Below are 24272 nucleotides of genomic sequence, written 5' to 3' on the forward strand. Positions count from 1 at the left end.
ACTTATACAGCTGGATGTAACGGACACTTGGAGGATGAAACATCCTTTGGCGAGGCAGTATACCTGGGTTAGGGTTGTGGATGGTTGAATGTCTGCAGCTAGGTTGGATAGAATATACATGTCCCGTTCTTTTTAGGAATAAGTTGTTGAGGAGTTTTATTTATCCTATGGGTTTTACGGATCACCATTTAGCTGTTGCGGATATATGCCTTGCTCCCAGTGTGAAAGCAAATTCGTACTGGCATTTCAATATAAAACTTTTACAGGACATGGTGTTTCATGAGAAGTTTCAGGATTTTTGGGACGAATGGAGGACTAGTAAAGTTGACTTTGTGTCTTTGAGCCAATGGTGAGAGGTGGGGAAAGCACAAATAAAGGTGTTTTGTCAGCAATATACTGCTCACTCCACAATCAGAGTGAAAGCAGCAGTCTATTGGCTAGAGCAGGAGATCACTGCTATTCATAGAGACCTCATGAGTCATAGAGAGGCTCAGCAGGAGAGGAGATTGATTGAGAAAAAGAGGCAGCTCAGCTCTATTTTGCAGGAAAGGGTGAAGGGTGCCATGGTGCGGGCTAGGTTTATTGGTATCAAGGATATGGATGCACCTAGTGCATATTTCTTTAATTTAGAGAGGAAGGCCTCCCAGAAAAAGCAGATGGCGTGTCTTCGTCTGGTGGATGGGAGGACAACGACTGATCCGGCCGAAATGAGGAGACATGCTGTGGCGTTTTACACTGGTCTCTATGGGGAGGAGGGCTGTGACTCTGGCCTCTATGGGGAGGAGGGCTGTGACTCTGGCCTCTATGGGGAGGAGGGCTGTGACTCTGGCCTCTATGGGGAGGAGGGCTGTGACTCTGGCCTCTATGGGGAGGAGGGCTGTGACTCTGGCCTCTATGGGGAGGATGGCTGCGACTCTAGCCTCTTTGGGAAGGAGGGCTGCGACTCTGGCCTCTATGGGGAGGAGGGCTGTGACTCTGGCCTCTATGGGGAGGAGGGCTGTGACTCTGGCCTCTATGGGGAAGAGGGCTGTGACTCTGGCCTCTATGGGGAAGGCACTGGCTGAAGGCGGGGGCACTCTCCATGCCGCTCCATGAAGGAGGTCAGGGGCAGGATTAAAGCCTTCCGGCTTCAGAAGGTCCAGAGGCTCCTGTATGGGGCGGGGTCCCGCTGGCATGACACCGCGGGGTTGCTCCTGAGGAGGGCGGGACGTCTGGGGCTTGATAAACAGCTGTTCCTATTCCAGCCTGACTTGGTCAATTTGGCGGGACTGAGCCCTTGTTATCGGTGGGTGTTGGTGGCCTGGAGAACGTTCACTGTGATCCAGAACAGCGAGCGGGACCCTGGCTGTTTGAGGAGTCTGCGTTCCCGGCTGGGGGAGGCAGGCTGTATCAAACTGGGACATCTTTTGAGGACGCCTGTTGATCAGCTGGGGGAGACCACGGCGGTTCGGTCGGTACGCCTGCTGAGGAAAGTGGTGGCGGAGACAGGCGATTTTACCCTCTGAGATTAGGGGGGGCAACATTTTGAAGTCAGAAAAAAAACCCAGTTCTGCCGTCCCATCCCATCTATTTATAAAGAATGCCAGTTGTGAACAGTATGCTAATAAGACATCCGTATGACAATATGCACAACGCATCAAACCTTATCTAGACACCATAAGCATGTCAATATGACTTTATGAAATGATATTCGACCTTCTCTCTTTAATATTTATCGATATTATATTCGATTATTATATTTGCCTCAATCTGGGCCCAGGCACATTTACACTCACGCAAACACAGACATACACCAGTGTTTGCCATGTCTCTCCTATGATGTTTTTTAGCCTTTCTTACTCTGAAAATGTAATTTAATGTAATTTATTGCTTTATAAATGTTCTTAGCCGTTAGACAAACATATTCCAGGAGATTGCTCGATCATCTTGTTGAGAGGGGTCAGGGAAGAATTTTTACAGCTCACTTTTCTGGCCCCCGGGTGATACTGTTTTTTTTGCTTCCCTCTGGAATATATAGGGGTGGGACGTACAGTATCCCCACCTAGTTCTGTGTAAAGTGCATTGTGTTGCCTCTGTGTATGAAATGCGCTGTACAAATAAGGCTTTGATTTGAAAACTTTGATCAGGGGCGGACTGGGGAAATAATTCAGGCCAGGAAATGTAGCCCCAGTCAGGCCACTTTTTAATCTGGGTCAGACAAGTGATCTTGCAACGGGCTTTCCGATTATGAATAATAAATTGTCGGCAAGTTGTTGAGGGGGGGGGGGTGCTGCTGCTGTCAGGCAATTCTGATTGTCGGGCGATTTGTTGACGTGGGGGTGGGGGGTGCTGGCAGATCATTTTTAATTTCCGCGGGGGGTACTTCTCGCCTGCAGGCCAGGCCAGTTAGCGTGGCAGGCCACCGGGAAAACTCCCGGTGCTCCCGATGGCCACCCCGCCCTTGCCCAACATCCCAAAATCAAACTGCAACTGCCTGCTGGTGCTAGCTTCCTCGCCGATGGTGATGTTGCTGCATTCGATAGCCTTTGGAGCACTTCTGCATTCGATTTCACCTGCTGCGGTGTCATGTCGAGTGGTAACTTCCTCATTAGCATTACCAGTTTTATTTTTTTTATGAGGAAGTGGTCAATTGTTTTTATAGCTCTTTTCGCCATTGTGAGCAGGTTGGCTAGTTGTAGCTTGTTGAGCACTATAACATAGTGTACTTTTGTTAACATTAATAAGGGCGCAGGACTCCAGCAGTAGCATTAACTTCTTTAGTTAAGTATGGCAGCATGAGACAGAGAACAAAGACAAAGGGACTTCTTCATATAGGGTACCTGAACAGGTGAACACATTGGAGCCTAGAGCTCCCCCTAGGTAAATTATATAGTACTAAGCCCAGGATACTACATCCTCCCCCTCTTAAGTCAGTAACTAATCTGAAAAGAATACAAGACATTTCAAAACACATGTCTGAACCAAAAAACAGCTGCCATATTTTTTTTCCACTTTGTTTAACACAAACATTTTCAACTTTGTTTAACACAAACTTTTTTTCTGATACCCATTGCAAAACAAATGATCATATTGTCCTTCATATCAATCTGACATGTCTAGGGCTTATAAAAGTCAGGAGGGCGTCTCTCTCTGGTAGAGCACCTGAGGGATGGTGTTGGAGGTCCCTGATCTACAGGTGCAGACTCACTCTCCATGGTAGGTGGGCAAGTCTCAGAGTCATCCACATGGGTTGGTGGAGAGTCAGAGAGACTGACCTCAGGGGACTGAACTGGTGGTTCGTCAGGGGTTGGGAGGCTCACATCCTGTGGTTCACAGGGATCTGTGGTTCACAGGGATCCGTGTCACTCACCCGCCTCCTGATCTGGTCAATATGTCTCCTCCAAATCTGTCCATTTCCAAGGTGAACTGTGAATGACAAGGGGCCAGTGCAGCTTCCGATGGTTGCGGGGACCCATTTGGGGCCATAACCATAGTTTATTGCGGAACACTGGATCCCCAGGTGCAAGGATACGGAGCTTTTGTTGTGTGTCATGGTTCCTCTTTTGTGTCCACTGTTTCTTTTCTACCTTGGCTCTCAGATCTGGGAGCAGCAGGTCAAAACCAGATCTCGGCCTCCGGGCCATCAGCATCTCTGCCGGGGACAAGCCTGTGGTAGAGTGTGGGGTGATTCTGTAGCTAAACAGGAATCTTGACACTTTTGTCTCCAAGCTCTCCTTTCCTCCTTGCATCCGCTTCATCCCCTCCTTAAAAGTCTGAACCGCTCGCTCAGCCAATCCATTGGATGAGGGATGGAAAGGGGCAGAGGTCACATGCTTAATTCCATTCTTACTCATGAAATCTGCAAACTCAGCACTTGTAAAGCAAGTTGCATTGTCACTCACCAACATCTGGGGTAACCCATGGACACTGAAACTCTGTCTAAGCTTCTCAATGGTTCCCTGAGTGTTGGCAGTGTTGACGGGATAAACGTCCATCCATTTTGAAGTTGAATCAACCACCACAAGGAACATCTTCCCTAAGAAGGGGCCTGCATAATCCACATGAAGTCGAGTCCATGGCATCTCGGGCCATTCCCAAGGATGCAGTGGTGCAGTGGGAGGAGACTTGCTGTTCTGCTGGCTGTCAGCACACCCATAAAACACATCCATCACGAACGCTTAGCTCTAAGCGGCGAGTAAAGAATGGCATGAACTGAGGCTCTACAGTAGTAGGCCAACCCGTCAGTACATACTGATGCACTTGGGACAGTGTAACATCTTTGGCTGTCCATTGTCTCACCTGTTCCATTCTCACAGGGGCGTCATCCATCAGATCCATCATCAGAACTTGTTCCTCCTCTCCGCCTGCATCACAGCCAACCCCTCCTTATCCAAATGTGAATACTTCTTCTCGTCAGGGGACAAGGTACCAGACACAAATCCTATGGGCAGAAGATACTCCAAAGGGTAGCCTGTTATATGTGAACAGACCACGGTGCGTGTTTACTGTGAGGTACTTCTTAGATGGCTCATCCATTTGAATTTGCTGATACGCATGGCTCATGTCAAGTTTCGTGAACTGTTGACCACCAGCCAACACAGCCATCAAATCCTCCACTTTGGGTAGGGGGTACTGCTCTAAAGGGGAGACCCTGTTCACTGTTAGTTTATAATCTCCACATAGTCTGCAGTTACCATCAGGCTTGATCAAGGGGACTACAGGGGCTGCCCAGTCAGAGAACTTAACTGGAGTAATAATGTCCTCTGCCAGTAACCTGTCAATCTCAGCATCCACCTTAGGCCTCATAGCATAGGGAACAGACCTTGGCCTATAGAATCGGGGAGTTGCATCAGCAGGGACATGAATAGTTGCTTTAAACCCTGTCAGTGTTCCCAGCTCACTTTTGAATACTCCCTCATGTCTGGAGAGCACATCCTGCAAGGATAGTGACTGTGGGTGCTTTCGCAGGTGCTTTACTTTTGACCAGGCCAGTTTTATATGCTTCAACCACCATCTTCCCAGCAAGTGGGAAGTTTCTTTTCCTGCTGTTGATATATTACAGTCACATAGGTTTTCCGTAGCACTGGCACTGTTTCCCATGTATATGTTCTCAGATCAAGGCGTGTGTTCCTCAACTTAGGGGCATGTTTTACTTTCTCCTTAAAGGTTCTTTCACTAACTATGGTGAAACAGCAACCTGTGTCGATCTCAAATGTCACATCTTCGCCATTCATCCCCATACACACTCTATACGGTGGCTCCCTGTCCTCCTCACACTGGACAGTATATAATGGAAACCCCTGTTCCTCATCCCTTTCCTCAACTACCTGATGGGAACTATAGTGTGCGTCACGCTCTCGTGTGAAGCGCCTGTCCCTCTCTCGGGGTCGCCTGTCAGGCCTCTTGTCTGCATTTGCACTGCTTTTATTGCGACAGGCTCTTGCTATATGTCCAGTCATTCCACAGGCATGGCATTTTTCCTTTCTGAACTGACAGTCGGTGGGTGAGTGTTTCCCTTTGCAGCGATAACTGTCCTGTACGTCCTGGCGCACCACTCTTCACTGCATTGACAGTTCCTCCTTTTAGCTGCAAGTCCTGTACATTTTTGTTGGCAGACTCCATTGCCTGAGCCAGAGACAGGGCACTATCAAATGTGAAATTAGTCTCCGACAATAATCTTCTATGGATTCTGTCATCACTGATTCCACATACTAGCCTATCTCGTAACATTTGAGGCAGAGTCTGTCCATAATTACAGTCTTGAGCTAATTTCCTTAACTCTGCAACATATTTAGCTACAGATTCTGTGGGCTTTCTAATGCGTGAATCAAATTTGATTCAGATTTTGAATCTTTGGACAATTTCACTTGGTTTGGGGTTAAAGTGGGTTTTTAACAGTTACTAATTCTGCAAAGCTCTTCTCTCCAGGCTTTGTTGGACTCAGGAGGTTCCTCATTAAACTGTAGGTTGGTGCACCCACAACACTGAGCAGTATAGATTTCTTCTTATCTTCATCATCAATGTCATTGGCAATAAAGAAATGCTCAATTATTTCACAGTATTCCTCCCATTCTCGCACTTTGGAGTCAAATGGTAACAGCGTTCCAATTGCTGCCATGTCTTCTCACCTTCAGGCGCTTCTCCCCCCACACCAAGCCTTGTCCTCACTGGAGCCTACAAACAGTCCAGCAAACAATTCACTTGAGCGCAGTCCCAGCAGGTGATCCTCACTCTCAGGCAGGCCGCAGACAACTTCCAAAGTATCCCCGTCGCCAATATAACATAGTGTACTTTTGTTAACATTAATAAGGACGCAGGACTCCAGCAGTAGCATTAACTTATTTAGTTAAGTATGGCAGCATGAGACAGAGAACAAAGACAAAGGGACTTCTTCATATAGGGTACCTGAACAGGTGAACACATTGGAGCCTAGAGCTCCCCCTAGGTAAATTATATAGTACTAAGCCCAGGATACTACAAGCACTGAGCAGTACAGTCAGATCTTCTTCTTCTTCTTCCTTGGGTTTATGGCGGATCGCAAACAGCTTAAAGGTGCATTCCGCCACCTACTGTACAAGAGTGTGCATCATCATGTCATCATCCTAGTGCTTACAGACTACAGTCTGCCCCACAACCGTGTGTCACCCAAGAAAGTAAATACAGCCTTCCTGCAGATTCCTACCCCCTCCCCCTCCGTTCCCAATAAACCCCTCAAAGTCCATTCCCGTCCTGCTTCTCTGACCTTATCCCGGAGTCTCTCTCTGGGACAGTGCAATAGAACATGTTCAGTGTTTTCTGTAGCTCCACAGTGCCCACATGTATCACTCCCCCTTTTCCCCAGTACAAACAAGGTGCCGTTCAGTCCCGTGTGATCGAACCTGAGTCTAGCCATGACGATTTCCTCCCTCCTATTCTGTGCAGTGTAGTTCTTCACCATAACTGACTTCTGTACCCTGTGATATACAGTCAGATCTCATTTTTTTGTGGTAACAGATCAAACTGGAAATAGTTGAGGTCGACGGACGAGTTGTGCCATTGGTGGATATATTTTTTGTTAAAGGTAGCCTAGTTTAAGTAATAAATACACTTATAAAATGAATGATGACCTAACACAAACTGGTACAAACCACAATTATGTATTTAATAATTGTGTTAATTAGTAAAAAAAAAAAAAAAAAAAAAAATATAAAAAGTTGAGTTGGGCTGGCCAATCAGGGGGGGCAATTGCCCTGCCCCCTCTATAAAATCGCCCATTGGCGGAGATCATCTCGTCCCTACCTGAGGAGTTTGCGGCGTATATGCGGAGTCGTCTTTGTCTGGCACAGTGGCAGGATGGACGTGACTGGGCGTTCCCTTCACTCTGTCTCTCCTGCTGTTGGGGAGTGGGAGGAGGAGAGAGGGATGTTTTTGACGTTCCGGACCCCAGAGCTGGGAAGATTTCAAACAGTCAGCAAGAAGGCTGTCTACCTCGCCTGTGTGAAAGTCACACACTTGAGGGCTTTGGCCACGATGAGGGACTCGTGGTGGGCAGATTTTTTTGGTCGGGACTTTTCCCCAAAAGGCTGCTGGCGATCCCTGTACAAGCCACCCACTGATAAGAGAACGGGGGATCTCCAGTGGAGGGTCTTGCATGGGGCTATAGCTACTAACAGGTATCTGGCACACATGGATCCTGGTATGGAGGAGGGCTGTCCGTTCTATGGGCAGGGGGAGCGGGTGGAGCATCTATTTGTTACCTGTGTTAGGCTTGGGGGGCTTTTTGACCTTCTTCGGGGGTTGGTGTCAGGGGCTGGGGGTGACTTTTTCATTTGAGGTTTTTATTTCAGGTCCGCAGTACTCTGTGCAGAGGAAAGGGGTGCATGTACTGCTTAACATGGTTTTTGGCGTGGCGAAGCTGTCCATCTGGAAGACGAGGGGGAATTGCATTGCGGGTGGGGGGGTCAGTTGATCCGGTGGCGATGTGCAAGGGGTTGATGACCGCGCGCCTGAGAGTAGAATTTGATTTCTATCAGATGACCAATGACCTGGCGACGTTTATTAGGGTATGGGGGGTTGGGGGAGCCTTATGCTATGTGCGGGATGGAGTGTTAGTGTTTAATTTGAGTTTGTATGGATTTTTGTTGGTATTGACGTTTGTGGTTGTTGTTATTGTCTGTTTTGAGTGTGAATTATTAATAAATGGTTTTTAAAATTCAAATTCTCTCGCTCTCTCCTCTCTCTCCTCTCTCTCTCTCTCTCTCTCTCTCTCTCTCCCTCTCTCTCTCTCTCCCTCCCTCTCTCTCTCTCTCCCTCTCTCTCTCTCCTCTCTCTCTCCTCTCTCTCCCTCTCTCCTCTCTCTCTTTCCTCTCTCTCTCTCCTCTCTCTCTCTCTCTCCTCTCTCTCTCTCTCTCCCTCTCTCCCTCTGTCTCTTTCTCTCTCCCTCTTTCCTCTCTCTCTCTCCCTCTCTCTCTCTCTCTCTCTCTCTCGTTCAGGCAGTGCAGCAGGAGCTGGAGCGCCAGCAGAGGGAGGAGTGGGAGCGAGGGAAGAGCGAGGAGTTGAGGAGGAAGAAAGAGGAGGAGCAGGAGGAGATACTGAAGCTCCGGGCCAAGAAGAGGAGTCTGGAGATGGAGCTGGAGGCTGTGGTTAGACCCACACTCACACACACATAGGCGATTTTACTCTCTGAGAGTAGGGGGGGCAACATGAGGACATGAGAAAAAAAACAGTTCTGCTGTTCCGTCCATCCGTATTCAATTCAATATGCACAACGCATCAAACTTCATCTAGACAACACGAGCATGTCAATATGACTTTATGACCGAGCACTAGGCCATACCCAACATCACAACATCAAACTGCAACTGCCTGCTGGTGCTAGCTTCCTCGCCGATGGTGATGTTGCTTGTGCTAGCTCTTTTCGCCATTGTGAGCAGGTTGGCTAGTTGTAGCTTGTTGAGCACTGAGCAGTACAGTCAGATCTCATTTTTTTTGCGGTAACAGATCAAACCGGAAATAGTTGAGGTCGACGGACGAGTTGTGCCATTGGTGGATTATGAATATATATTTTAAAGGTAGCCTAGTTTAAGTAATAAATACACTTTTAAAATGAATGATGACCTAACACAAACTTTAAAATTTGGGCTGGCCAATCAGGGGGGGCACTTGCCCCCCCCTGCCCCCCCTATAAAATCGCCCATGCACACACACACACACACAAACACACACACACACATACATACACACACACACAACCATACATACAGAAGTCACTCACCCTACACACGCCCCCAGCGGGGTGTGGTCATGACGGTGGTCCATCTCTCTGTGTCCCAGGGCAGCAAGCACAAGCAGATCTCCCACCATCTCCGTGACGCCCAGAGCAAGAGGCGAATCCAGAGGGCGGAGCTAGACCTGGTCAATCAGAAGCGGGATGGGCGGATCTCTGAGATCAACACCCTCCAGCTGCAGTTTGAGGTCAGTCTAGACCAGGGTTCTCAACCTTTTGTAATTTAAGGCCCACTTTTGATTGTTAAAAAATATTCTGAGGACCACCTTCACAAATACATGAGAAAGAAAGCTGGTGGTCCGTCGTTTTTCTCATCCGAGGGCGAGGGAACGTTTGAGAGGGAAAGTTTGCATCCAAGGGAACGTTTGAGAGGGAAAGTTTGCATCCGAGGGAACATTCGCTAGCGAGCTACGCTAGCTGAGCACATTCAGGTGTGATAGGTGTGGTGATATTCAGACTTAACTGGAAATCATGCATTTTAACTTGAACATTTTTATAAGTGAACTCTTGAGTACATTTACATATAAAAATAAGGCCTAGACCCCCCCTGACCTAGACCCTCCCTGACCTAGACCCCCCCTGGCCTAGTCCCCCCTTGACATAGACCCCCCCCTGACCTAGACCCCCCCTGTCCTAGATCCCCCCTGGCCTAGACCCTCCCTGATCTAGACCTCCCTGACCTAGACCCCCCCTGGCCTAGACCTCCCTGATTAGACCCCCCCTGACCTAGGCCCCCCTTGACCTAGACCCCCCCTGACTAGACCCCCCTGGCCTAGACCCCCCTGACCTAGACCCCCCCTGACTAGACCCCCCCTGGCCTAGACCTCCCTGACTAGACCCCACCTGACCTAGACCCCCCTTGGCCAAGACCCTCCCTGACCTAGACCCCCCCTGACCTAGACCCCCCCCTTCCTCTTCACCCTCATCCTGCTCTCCCCCAGCTCCTAAATCCACCCCAACATCATACTTCTGTGTGTGTGTGTGTGCGCGTTTGTGTGTATGTGTTGTGTGTGTGTGTTGTGCGTGTGTGTGTTGTGCGTGTGTGCGTTGTGCGTGTGTGTGTGTGTGTGTGTGTGTGTGCAGGACTGTCAGAGGAAGCTGTGCCAGCTGGTCCCAGAGCAGCAGAGGCTGAGCAAGACTTTCCGCAACATGAGCTACAACAACCTCCCCTGTAAGCAAGAACACACACACACACACAAACGCACACACACAAACATACACACAAACGCAAACACACACGCATGCATGCACGCGCACACACACACACAGCACGCACGCACACACGCGTGCACACACACACACACACAGAAAAAACGCACACACAGCACACCAAACACAACAGTCATTCCTCTATGCTGTGCAGCATTAGGACCTCTTTGCCCTCTGACCTGCAGCGGAAGCGCTGGCCTCTGTGAGCGGGGGTGTGGCCGAGAAGGGGGTGGCCTGCCGGAGGCTGAAGGAGCAGCTGGACGCCCTGGAGAGAGAGACCACCACCAAACTGAGCCATATGGAGCAGTACAACAGAGAGATCAAGGTCTGAGACCACTACAGACCAGTATAGACTCACCATAGACCAGTAGACCACTACAGACCAGTATAGACTCACCATAGACCAGTAGACCACTACAGACCAGTATAGACTCACCATAGACCAGAAGACCGCTACATACCAGTATAGACTCACCATAGACCAGTAGACCACTAAAGACCAGTATAGACTCACCATAGACGAGTAGACTACTACAGACCAGTATAGACACATCATAGACCAATATACCACTACAGACCAGTATAGACACACCTTAGACCAATATACCACTACAGACCAGTATAGACACACCATAGACCAATATACCACTACAGACCAGTATAGACACACCATAGACCAATATACCACTACAGACCAGTATAGACCCACCATAGACCAATATACCACTACAGACCAGTATAGACTCACCATAGACCAATATACCACTACAGACCAGTATAGACACACCATAGACCAGTATAGACACATGCAGACCAATATAGACACACGATAGACCAGTATAGACAATTACAGACTAGTAAAGACACACCATAGACTAGTATAGACCATTATTGACATACCATAGACCAGTACAGACACACAACAGACCAGTATAGACACACCATAGACCAGTATAGACACACCATAGACCACTACAGACCAGTATAGACTAGGGCTGCCCCCTGAAAGTCGATGAGTGGAATCATCAGTTGGAGACTCAAGTGCAAGCAGACGTTTTTGAGCTTCACTGTGAAGTAGCGCTGCTGGGAGCCTGCCCGCCCAAGTAAAAACCCATAGGACAGATCTGCTCTAGTACAGACACATAGGACAGGACCGTCCTAGTACAGACTCATAGGACAGGCCCTAGTACAGACTCATAGGACATGAGCATCCTAGTACAGACCCATAGGACAGGCCCGCCCTAGTACAGACCCATAGGACAGGCCAGCCTTAGTACAGATCCATAGGACAGGCCCGCCCTAGTACAGACTCATAGGACAGGCCCGCCCTAGTACAGACCCATAGGACAGGCCCTAGTACAGACTCATAGGACAGGCCCGACCTAGTACAGACCCATAGGACAGGCCTGCCTTAGTACAGACCCATAGGACAGGCCCTAGTACAGACTCAAAGGACAGGCCCGCCCTAGTACAGACTCATAGGACAGGCCCTAGTACAGACTCATAGGACATGCCCGCCCTAGTACAGACCCATAGGACAGGCCCGCCCTAGTACAGACTCATAGGACAGGCCTGCCCTAGTACAGACTCATAGGACAGGCCCTAGTACAGACTCATAGAACAGGCCTGCCCTAGTACAGACTCATAGGACAGGCCCTAGTACAGACTCATAGGACACGCCCGCCCTAGTACAGACTCATAGGATAGGCCTGCCCTAGTACAGACTCATAGGACAGGCCTGCCCTAGTACAGACTTATAGGACAGGCCCTAGTACAGACTCATAGGACAGGCCCTAGTACAGACTCATAGGACAGGCCCTAGTACAGACCCATAGGACAGTCCCGCCCTAGTACAGACTCATAGGACAGGCCCTATTACAGACCCATAGGACAGGCCTGCCCTAGTATAGACTCATAGGACAGGCCTGCCCTAGTACAGACCCATAGGACAGTCCCGCCCTAGTACAGACTCATAGGACAGGCCCTATTACAGACCCATAGGACAGGCCTGCCCTAGTATAGACTCATAGGACAGGCCCGCCCTAGTACAGACTCATAGGACAGGCCCTAGTACAGACTCATAGGACAGGCCCGCCCTAGTACAGACCCATAGGACAGGCCCGCCCTAGTACAGACTCATAGGACAGGCCCGCCCTAGTACAGACTTATAGGACAGGCCCTAGTACAAACCCATAGGACAGGCCTGCCCTAGTACAGACTCATAGGACAGGCCCTAGTACAGACTCATAGGACAGGCCTGCCCTAGTACAGACTCATAGGACAGGCCCTAGTACAGACTCATAGGACAGGCCCTAGTACAGACTCATAGGACAGGCCTGCCCTAGTACAGACCCATAGGACAGGCCCGCCCTAGTACAGACTCATAGGACAGGCCCTATTACAGACCCATAGGACAGGCCTGCCCTAGTATAGACTCATAGGACAGGCCCGCCCTAGTACAGACTCATAGGACAGGCCCTAGTACAGACTCATAGGACAGGCCTGCCCTAGTAAAGACTCATAGGACAGGCCCTAGTACAGACTCATAGGACAGGCCCGCCCTAGTACAGACTCATAGGACAGGCCCTAGTACAGACCCATAGGACAGGCATGCCCTAGTACAGACTCATAACACAGGCCCTAGTACAGACTCATAACACAGGCCCGCCCTCGTACAGACTCATAGGACAGGCCCTAGTACAGACTCATAGGTCAGGCCCTAGTACAGACTCATAGGACAGGCCCGCCCTAGTAAAGACTCATAGGACAGGCCCTAGTACAGACTCATAGGTCAGGCCCTAGTACAGACTCATAGGTCAGGCCCTAGTACAGACTCATAGGACAGGCCTGCCCTAGTACAGACTCATAGGACACGCCCTAGTACAGACTCATAGGACAGGCCCTAGTACAGACTCATAGGACAGGCCCGCCCTAGTACAGACCCATAGGACAGGCCCTAGTACAGACTCATAGGACAGGTCCGCACTAGTACAGACCCATAGGGCAGGCCTGCCGTAGTACAGATCAATAGGACAGGCCCGCCCTAGTACAGACTCATAGGACAGGCCCGCCCTAGTACAGACCCATAGGACAGGCCCGACCTAGTACAGACCCATAGGACAGGCCTGCCTTAGTACAGACCCATAGGGCCCACAGGCCCTAGTACAGACTCATAGGACAGGCCTGCCCTAGTACAGACCCATAGGACAGGCCCGCCCTAGTACAGACTCATAGGACAGGCCCTAGTACAGACCCATAGGACAGGCCTGCCCTAGTATAGACTCATAGGACAGGCCCGCCCTAGTACAGACCCATAGGACAGGCCCTAGTACAGACTCATAGGACAGGCCCTAGTACAGACTCATAGGACAGGCCTTCCCTAGTAAAGACTCATAGAACAGGCCCTAGTACAGACTCATAGGACAGGCCCGCCCTTGTACAGACTCATAGGACAGGCCCTAGTACAGACCCATAGGACAGGCATGCCCTAGTACAGACTCATAACACAGGCCCTAGTACAGACTCATAACACAGGCCCGCCCTCGTACAGACTCATAGGACAGGCCCTAGTACAGACTCAAAGGACAGGCCCGCCCTAGTACAGATCCATAGCTCAGGCCCGCCCTAGTACAGACTCATAGGACAGGCCCGCCCTAGTACAGACTCATAGGACAGGCCTGCCCTAGTACAAACCCATAGGACAGGCCTGCCCTAGTACAGACTCATAGGACAGGCCCTAGTACAGACTCATAGAACAGGCCTGCCCTAGTACAGACTCATAGGACAGGCCCTAGTACAGACTCATAGGACACGCCCGCCCTAGTACAGACTCATAGGACAGGCCCTAGTACAGACTCATAGGACAGGCCTGCCCTAGTACAGACTCATAGGACAGGCCCTAGTACAGACTCATAGGACAGCCCCGCCCTAGTACAGACTCATAGGACAGGCCCGCCCTAATACATATCCATAGGACCGACCCGCCCTAGTACAGACTCATAGGACAGGCCCTAGTACAGACCCATAGGACAGGCCCGCCCTAGTACAGACTCATAGGACAGGCCCGCACTAGTACAGACTCATAGGACAGGCCCTAGTACAGACCCATAGGACAGGCCCTAGTACAGACCCATAGGACAGGCCCGCCCTAGTACAGACTCATAGGACAAGACAGGCCCGCCCAAGTACGGACTCATAGGACAGGCCCTAGTACAGACCCATAGTACAGGCCTGCCCTAGTACAGACTCATAGGACAGGCCCGCCCTAGTACAGACTCATAGGACAGGCCTTAGTATAGACTCATAGGACAGGCCTGCCCTAGTACAGACTCATTGGACAGGCCCTAGTACAGACTCATAGGACAGGCCCTAGTATAGACTCATAGGACAGGCCCTAGTACAGACCCATAGGACAGGCATGCCCTAGTACAGACTCATAACACAGGCCCTAGTACAGACTCATAACACAGGCCCGCTCTAGTACAGACTCATAGGACAGGCCCTAGTACAGACTCATAGGACAGGCCCGCCCTAGTACAGACTCATAGGACAGGCCCGCCCTAGTACAGACTCATAGGACAGGTCCTAGTACAGACTCATAGGTCAGGCCCTAGTACAGATTCATAGGACAGGCCCGCCCTAGTACAGACTCATAGGACAGGCCAGTCATGCCTGTCCTGTTCACGCACGCTTTGAAATGCGCAGTTGATGGGCCAATCCTGATGTAGGGGAATTGTATAAAAACCAAAAGATGATTCATGTTTAGCAAGAAAAGCAGGCGTCTTTTATTGTGCTGCCTGGGAGTTAGTTTGACAGCTGTCCTGACTCCCGCGGTCTCCCCTCAGCCTATGGGGAAAGAAAGGAGGAACGAATTGTCAAATCTCTGGTTTGAACAGGTTGACTCACAAAATTCAGAGTTGGGTACAGCCCTAGTACAGACTCACCATAGACCAGGATAGACCACTACAGACCAGTATAGACACACCATAGACTGATATAGACTACTCCAAACCAGTATAAACACACCATAGACCAGGATAGACCAAATACAGAACAGTATAGACACACCATAGACCAGTAGACCATCTTAGACCACTACAGACCAGTATAGACCCACCATAAACTAGTATAGAGCACTACAGACCAGTATAGACACCCCAAAAACTAGTATAGACCACTACAGACCAGTATAGACCCACCATAGACCAGGATAGACACACCATAGACCAGGATAGACCAGTAGACTGTCATAGACCACTACAGACCAGTATAGACGCACTATAGACCAGGATAGACCAGTATAGACACACCATAGACCTGAACATAGTCTTCTGCAACACAAGAAGGTTGTCTTGTCTCCTCAGGGGTCAAAATTGGTTACATAACCATTAACACACACACACGCGCACACACACACACAAGCACGCACGCACGCACACACACACACACACACACACACACACACACACACACACACACATGCACAGCCCTGAGGCACTAACTGTATTCTTACATACAAAGCGTGATCACTTGATACCTGGCAGATAGAATGTCGTCATCTCCTTCCTGTTCTATTGTTGTACCAGACTGTGTTACTAATAATGACCCCAGAACAACTCTGTTCTCTCTCCTATTCTTTCCAATGAACTCTCTGTGGTTCCTTAACCTCCTTTTAATCTTGTTCTTCTCTCTTCCCCTCTCCATCTTTCCTGCGTTGGTTCACCTCTCCTCCTCCTCTCCTCTCTCTCACCCCTCTGCTCCTCTCTCTCTCTTTACCTTCCCTGTCATCTCCTCCTCCCCCCTCCCTTCCTCCCCCACTCCTCTCCTCCTCCCCCCTCCCTTTTCTCCTTTCCTCCTCCTCTCCTCTCTCTCACCCCTCTGCTCCTCACTAACTTCCCTGTCATCTCCTCCTCCCCCCTCCTCCTCTCCTCTTCCCCTCCTCCTCTCATCCTCCCCACTCCCTCCTCTCACCTTCCTCTCCTCCTCCCCTCCTCCTTTAATCTCTTTCTCTCCTTCTTTGGTTGTTCTTCTCTTTCTCCACATCCTCTGTCCCTCATCCCTCTTTCATCCCTTTCTCTCTGTAGTTTGTGGACATGGATGACTGGGTCCTGCAGGGCCTCCTCTCTCTGCTGGGCTGTCTCTCTCAACTCTTCTTCCTCATCAAGGTTGTTCTTCCTCCCTTTCTCCCTCGCTCCTGCACCCCTCCTCCTCCCTCCTCCTCCTCTTTCTCCCCCGTGGTTTCCATCGGTCACCTGTTTCGTCATGGCTTCCCTTCGTACGTCTTTCCTTTGTTCCTGCTGTGATTTGATCTCCTTGTTTTCCGTCCCATCTCTCTGGTGTCTGTGAGATAATGATATTATATCATATCCGTCGTTGTTGCACATTCTCTCTGGTGTTTCCGTAAGTCAACATGTTGTGATGGAACACATTCGTCACATATCACACATGAGCCTTTTTACCTGAGGAACATTTGGATGTGCACTGAATTATCCAACTGCCTGTTTTCATAGCAAGCCTGTTAGGACATCTACCATGTCTCCAGCATGGCTGTAGGCTCAGTTCACAGCTGTTTGACCGTGCTGGCGATGCTGTTGTTGGCATGTTGTGGCCGTTTGTGTTATGGTTTTTAAGTGACGCGTGTGTCCGTCCATCTGTTCATAGCATGAGATTCCCTTCATAGCATGAGATTTAATACAGCTGCACACCAGCAGAGGGCAGTAGAGATGGATCATAAACCTGCACTGCTTCACAGCTGGGTGTGATTTTACTCATGTAGATGGTCATCATGAACAGTCATATTACATGTTTGGTGATTGGACTGTATCTGGTCGAATGTGCTGAATGTTGAAAGGTGATTGTTTAGAATCCGTTGAACAGACCATCGAGTCCCTAGTCCCGTCTATTTGAGGATCAAACTACAAATTTTCCTAAGTGTAAGTTAATGGTTGTTTTCAATGAGCACCATCAGCAGTCATTTCTTGCTGCTGGTGGTGAGTGGTTGTGGTTTTGTTTGTGGTTGTTACAGTATCTGAATGTCCCTGCTGGTTGTGGTTGTGGTTGTTACAGTATCTGAATGTCTATGCTGGTTGTGGTTGTGGTTGTTACAGTATCTGAATGTCCCTGCTGGTTGTGGTTGTGGTTGTTCATCAACCTTTATTTTGCTAGGCAAGTTAATTAAGAGCAACTCTTATTTACAATAACGGCCTAGGTGGGGGTAAAAGCCCCCTAGGCGATGGGGGATGGGGAATAAAATAAAAAGAGATAGAACAAGGAACAGAATTACAAAAGGACAAGACAAGTACACAAATATAGCCATCACAATCAGTGGCAGGATTAAGACGGACACAGCACATAACATTCATGGCAACAACAAGTGGCGGCAGAAAAACATGGGCAGACCAAACAGAATTACAGAACAACAAGCATTCATGGAGGAGATACTGACGTACAACATGAACCGGGACTGATACAGTATATAGCAACAGTTTAGACATAACAACATGTTCACGTACAGCAGAGGAGCAGGACTGACAGGTGACAGCAATTATGAAATAACACATAAGCATTAATGGCAACACAGCATCAGGAGTTTAGACAGCAGACAGCACAGTTAATGAAACAGTATAGCGGGCAGTTAGGTAGCAGGCAGTTTAAAAGACACAGCTCAGGCTGTTAGGACATACAGCACATTTGGCAGGGTTAACAACACAGGTGTGTAGGAACAGGTTATGACATACAGGCAGAGTACAAAACAATCATGGGAGCAGAAGAACAGAGGAGCAGTAACGGTAACATGAAGTTAGCTCAGGAAAAACAGCTGCAAGAGTGCACTAACGTGTTCGTTATGGTTTCCCTGAAGGAACGAACAGAAATAAATGTTTCCATATTCAAGGTTTTTTGTAGCCTGTTCCAGCTGTCGGCTCCCGCGTATTGAAAGGAGGAGCGGCCTAGTGAGGATTTAGCACTGGGAATATTAACCAGGATGTGTGTGGCTGAACGGGTGATGTGCTTTAGGGGTGGACGTAGGTGGAGCAGGTGTGTGAGGTATGGGGGAGCGTGGCCGAGAAGTGTTTTGTAGACGAACGTCAGCCAGTGAATGTTGCGTCTGGTTTCGAGGGAGGGCCAGTTTATGAAGGAGTAGAGCTCACAGTGATGTGTCCTGTAAGGGGCATGTTACAGTATCTGAATGTCCCTGCTGGTTGTGTTTGTGGTTATCTGAATGTCCCTGCTGGTTGTGGTTGTGGTTGTGGTTATCTGAATGTCCCTGCTGGTTGTGGTTGTGGTTATCTGAATGTCCCTGCTGGTTGTGGTTGTATTAGGAGCTGCGGGAGAGGCAGGGCAGACAGCAGGCTGTTCTGGAGGACCTCTACAGAGTCAAAGAGGTCAAAGTGAGAGAGCTGGAGAAACGCAGGGAGGAGGAGAGAGAGAGGAGGCGGAGGGAGGAACAGGAGGCCAGGTGAGGCTCTCTCTCACACACACATACACACACACACACACACACACACACACACACACACACACACACACATACACACACACTTCATACACACACACACACACACACACACACAGCCCTCATACACACACCACCTACCCCTACTGTAACATGTTCATGGTTGTTCACACACCACCTACCCCTACTGTAACATGTTCATGGTTGTTCACACACCACCTATCCCTACTGTAACATGTTAGATCAGATTATTTCATTTGTCAGATGTAATGCACAGTGTTCAGTCACAGTGAAAGGACATGTAATGTTCAGTGTTCAGTCACAGTGAAAGGACATGTAATGTTCAGTGTTCAGTCACAGTGTTCAGTCACAGTGAAAGGACATGTAATGTTCAATGTTCAGTCACAGTGTTCAGTCACAGTGAAAGTACATGTGATGTTCTGTGTTCAGTCACAGTGTTCAGTCACAGTGAAATGACGTGGTGTTCTGTGTTCAGTCACAGTGAAAGGACATGTGATGTTCTGTATTCAGTCAGTGTTCAGTCACAGTGAAAGGTTGCTGCCGGTTATGTGCTACAGATATCCACAATACACAATTTACAAATAACACCAAAGTACCAATCAATACAGTATAAAGATAAGATAGCATATGGATGGATTATGTACATGCTATATATATATATATATATGTATGGATATAAGTGTGCTTTGTAGTTGTATAGCTCATACACATACAGTACTAGCTACCCTTACTGTAGCATGTTTATGATTGTATAGCTGTGTTCCTCAATATTACCAATCATTTATCATAATTACAGCTCAGATATTTACATGTCTGGGGTTATAAGGTGTTCTAAGGTGTCATAAGGTGTTCTAAGATGTTCTAAGGTGTTCTAAGGTGTTATACAATGTTCTAAGGTGTTATACAATGTTCTAAGGTGTTGTAAGGCGTTAGCCTGGTACGACCATCCCGTTCTCGCGAGCTCACATTCTGTTTCACTAACGCAGAACGGTCTGGCGTTTGCCTCCTCCAGAGCGATTATGCCAAAATCCAGACCATACCGGGCCAATCAGGGACTGCATTTTAACTGCTGTCCCGCCCCACAGTGGAAAGCAGCCCCTGATTGGTTCGTGTCCCTGCCGCTCGCTAAACAAACATGGTGGCTCCCGAAGCAACGAGTGGTAACGTTAACGTTAGAAGAATAAACGTAGCTATAAGTGCAGTTATTGCAGAAATGGACTTAATCACAACACTTAAACAAGAACAAGAGTATGCACTAGCGGAGTTTCTCGGTGGAAAAGACATTTTTGCCGTTCTTCCGACTGGATTTGGTGAACGCTGATTGGCTGAAGGTGTTTGTCTCTCAAGGCAAGTACCCCCGCCCACGTAATCGCTCTCTATGGGGCGAAGGCCACACCAATATTGCGGAGCGAAGCAGTGAACTTGTTAGATCAGGATGGTCATACCAGGCTAGTAAGGTGTTGTAAGGTGTTGTAAGGTGCTATAAGGTGTTCTAAGGTGTTCTAAGGTGTTCTAAGGTGTTCTAAGGTGCTATAAGGTGCTATAAGGTGCTGTAAGGTGCTGTAAGGTGCTGTAAGGTGCTGTAAGGTGTTATAAGGTGTTATAAGGTGTTGTAAGGTGCTATAAGGTGTTCTAAGGTGTTCTAAGGTGCTATAAGGTGCTGTAAGGTGCTGTAAGGTGCTGTAAGGTGCTGTAAGGTGTTATAAGGTGTTATAAGGTGTTGTAAGGTGTTGTAAGGTGTTGTAAGGTGCTATAAGGTGTTCTAAGGTGTTATAAGGTGTTATAAGGTGTTCTACGGCGTTATACGGTGTTGTAAGGTGTTGTAAGGTGTTGTAAGGTGCTGTAAGGTGTTGTAAGGTGCTATAAGGTGTTATAAGGTGTTATAAGGTGTTCTAAGGTGTTCTACAGCGTTATAAGGTGTTGTAAGGTGTTGTAAGGTGTTGTAAGGTGCTATAAGGTGTTCTAAGGTGTTATAAGGTGTTATAAGGTGTTATAAGGTGTTCTACGGCGTTATAAGGCATTGTAAGGTGTTGTAAGGTGCTATAAGGTGCTATAAGGTGCTATAAGGTGCTATAAGGTGCTGTAAGGTGTTGTAAGGTGTTATAAGGTGTTATAAGGTGTTATAAGGTGTTATAAGGTGTTATAAGGTGTTATAAGGCGTTATAAGGTGTTATAAGGTGTTATAAGGTGTTGTAAGGTGTTGTAAGGTGCTGTAAGGTATTCTAAGGTGCTATAAGGTGCTATAAGGTGCTGTAAGGTGCTGTAAGGTGCTGTAAGGTGTTGTAAGGTGTTGTAAGGTGTTGTAAGGTGTTCTAGGGTGTTGTAAGGTGTTGTAAGGTGTTGTAAAGTGTTGTAAGGTGCTATAAGGTGCTATAAGGTGTTATAAGGTGGTCTAAGGTGTTATACAGCGTTATATGGTGTTGTAAGGTGTTGTAAGGTGTTGTAAGGTGCTATACGGTGTTGTAAGGTGCTATAAGGTGTTATAAGGTGTTATAAGGTGTTCTACAGCGTTATAAGGCGTTGTAAGGTGTTGTAAGGTGTTGTAAGGTGCTATAAGGTGTTATAAGGTGTTATAAGGTGTTCTACGGCGTTATAAGGCATTGTAAGGTGTTGTAAGGTGCTATAAGGTGCTATAAAGTGCTATAAGGTGCTGTAAGGTGCTGTAAGGTGTTGTAAGGTGTTATAAGGTGTTATAAGGTGTTGTAAGGTGCTGTAAGGTACTATAAGGTGCTATAAGGTGTTCTAAGGAGTTCTACAGTGTTCTAAGGTGTTGTAAGGGTTACATGTGTTTGACTGTGATGTGATGTCATGTCTTGAGAGCTCAGGGCTTTAGTCTGTCTGCTGTCCTCAGACAGGCCAAGCTGGAGGAGGAGAGGAGGGAAGAGGAGAGGAGAAAGGAGGAGGAAGAGGAGGCACGCCAGAGGAGATTACAGGAGGAGCAGAGGGCCAAATGGAGGGAGGAGGAGGAGAGGGAGGCGCAGACTCGTCTCCGAGCCGCCCAGGAGCAGGCTCAGGAGGAGGAGAGGAGGAGAGAAGAGGAGGAGAGCAGGAGGAGAGAAGAGGAGGAGGGAAGGAGGAAAGCAGAGCAGCTGAAGAAGGGAGGAGCACATCCGTTGATGAGTGCACAACGGTCGTTGACCCTGACCACCTACCGAGCCCTGTACCCCTTCACGGCCCGCAACGCTGACGAGCTGAGCCTAGAGACCGACTGCCTGATCGAGGTACGACACACACACACACACACACACACACACATATATATATATATAAATATATATATATATATATATATATATATATATATATATATATATATATATATATCATGGAAACTACATCTCCCATAATGCAGGTGGATGAGCTGACTGTGGCGGAGCCGGGCTGGCTGTGTGGGAGTTACCGTGGGAACAGGGGCTGGTTCCCTGAGAGCTATGCAGAGAAGTGCCCCGCCCCCGGACCGGACCTGCCCCCCACCTGCCCTCCCCAGCCCCCTGCCGTGGGGTGAGAGAAAAGACGGAGGGACACTCTGGAGGGAACAGGACGCCCTCTCTCCTAGCTTCTCTTTATTAGTTCTGATAATAATGTGTGATGTGTTCCTCTCTGCCGCTTCCTCTTACCCAGAATTCCAGGCAGGGAGGCCGCAGGTGCAGGGCCAGGCTCCGCCCCCAGTCCAGGCCCCTCCTCCTCAGACAGATCCCAGGTGAGGCCGCTGGAGAGGGCGCTCTGCCTCAGTTGAGTTAGGGCCGGCCTGGTCTGTGACTTCTCAACGACTGTCCCCATTAGTCTGCAGCAGCACAATCCTGGAGAAATGGCCCTATCACACGCCAGCTTTCTGGAGAAATGGCCCTATCATACGCCAGCTTTCTGTAGAAATGGCCCTATCAGACGCCAGCTTTCTGGAGAAATGGCCCTATCATACTCCAGCTTTCTGGAGGGTTTAGTGAAATAGAATGGAGACAAAGTTGAAGTGTAGTTCAGTTGAAGTGATCCAGTCCTGAGGCTGCAGACTGGGCTGGTTTCCTGGGGTTGAGCCCTGGAGAGTTAGAGGATCTGGGCTCTGGTAGTGATGCCATCTGGCCTGGAGACTAGGTCTGCAATACCCACTACCAGTGAGACACACACACATACACACGCACACGCACACACACACACGCACACACACGCACATACATACTGTCACGGCCAGATACCACACGAGAATCATTAACGCGAACTCGGTAGTCTAGGGAACTCTGGCGGTTGCTCCGGTAGTTGATCAAACCTTCTTGGGAGAGCAGCCTTTTCTTCTCTTCTCTCTTCATCTTCTCTCCTCCTCTCCTCTTCTCTTCTCTTCTCTGGTCTCTTCTCTTCTCTTCTCTTCTCTTCTCTCCTCTTCTCTCTCTCCTCTTTCTCTTCTCTTCTCTTCTCTTCTCTTCTCTTCTCTTCTCTTCTCTTCTCTTCTCTTCTCTTCTCTTCTCTTCTCTTCTCTCCTCTCCTCTCCTCTCCTCTCCTCTCCTCTTCTCTTCTCTCTCTCCTCTCCTCTCCTCTCCTCTCCTCTCTCCTTCTCATCTTCTCTCCTCTTCTCTTCTCTTGTCTTCTCTTCTCCTCTCTCCTTTCTCTTCTCTTCTATTTTCTTCTCTCCTCTTCTCTCCTCTATCTCTCTTCTCTCTTCTCTTCTCTCTCTTCTCTCTTCTCTTCTCATCCTCTTCTCTCCTTCCTCTTCTCTCCTCTTCTCTTCTCTCCTCTCTCTCCTCTTCTCCCCTCTTCTCTTCTCTCCTCTTCTCTCCTCTTCTCTCCTTCCTCTTCTCTCCTCTTCTCTCCTCTTCTCTCTTCCTCTTCTCTCCTCTCCTCTCCTCTCTTCTCTTCTCTCTCTCCTCTTCTCTCCTCTCTCTTCTCTCCTCCTCTCTTCTCTCCTCTCTTCTCTTCTCATCCTTTTTTCTTCTCTTCTCTTCTCTTCTCTTCTCTCCTTTTTTCTCCTCTCCTCTCTTCTCTCCTTCTCTCCTCCTCTCTTCTCTTCTCTTCTCCCCTCTTCTCTCTCATCTCCTCTTCTCCTCTTCTCTCCCCTCCTCTTCTCTTCTTTTCTCTCCTCTCTCTCCTCTCCTTCTTGGGAGAGCAGCCTTTTCTTCTCTTCTCTCTTCATCTTCTCTTCTCTCCTCCTCTCGTCTTCTCTCCTCTTCTCTTTTCTCTTCTCTTCTCTCTCCTTCTCATCTCCTCTTCTCTCCTCTTCTCTTCTTTTCTCTTCTCTTTTCTTCTCTCTTCTTCTCTTCTCTCCTCTCCTCTTCTCTCTTCTCTCCTCTTCTCTCTTCTCTTCTCTCTTCTCTTCTCTCCTCTTCTCTCCTTCCTCTCCTCTCCTCTCCTCTCCTCTCC

At 48.7% G+C, this 24272-nt stretch overlaps 1 protein-coding gene across 1 annotated transcript in view; it reads left to right on the plus strand.

The window, feature by feature from the left end:
• LOC311321935 (intersectin-2-like) overlaps nt 1-24272 on the plus strand; it is a gene marked incomplete at both ends in the record, with an annotated part of 95383 nt that overhangs the window by 40554 nt on the left and 30557 nt on the right. Inside the window, 8 exons of the mRNA XM_084453950.1 lie at nt 8451-8600; nt 9292-9432; nt 10328-10415; nt 10639-10778; nt 18772-18908; nt 21760-22147; nt 22279-22427; nt 22548-22626. Coding sequence (XP_084310076.1) covers nt 8451-8600; nt 9292-9432; nt 10328-10415; nt 10639-10778; nt 18772-18908; nt 21760-22147; nt 22279-22427; nt 22548-22626 — 1272 coding nt within the window. The remainder of the gene's footprint in view (nt 1-8450; nt 8601-9291; nt 9433-10327; nt 10416-10638; nt 10779-18771; nt 18909-21759; nt 22148-22278; nt 22428-22547; nt 22627-24272) is intronic.

This window comes from Borostomias antarcticus (assembly GCF_949987555.1).
Source record: "Borostomias antarcticus genome assembly, chromosome: 19".
In the NCBI taxonomy this organism is placed as follows: domain Eukaryota; kingdom Metazoa; phylum Chordata; class Actinopteri; order Stomiiformes; family Stomiidae; genus Borostomias; species Borostomias antarcticus.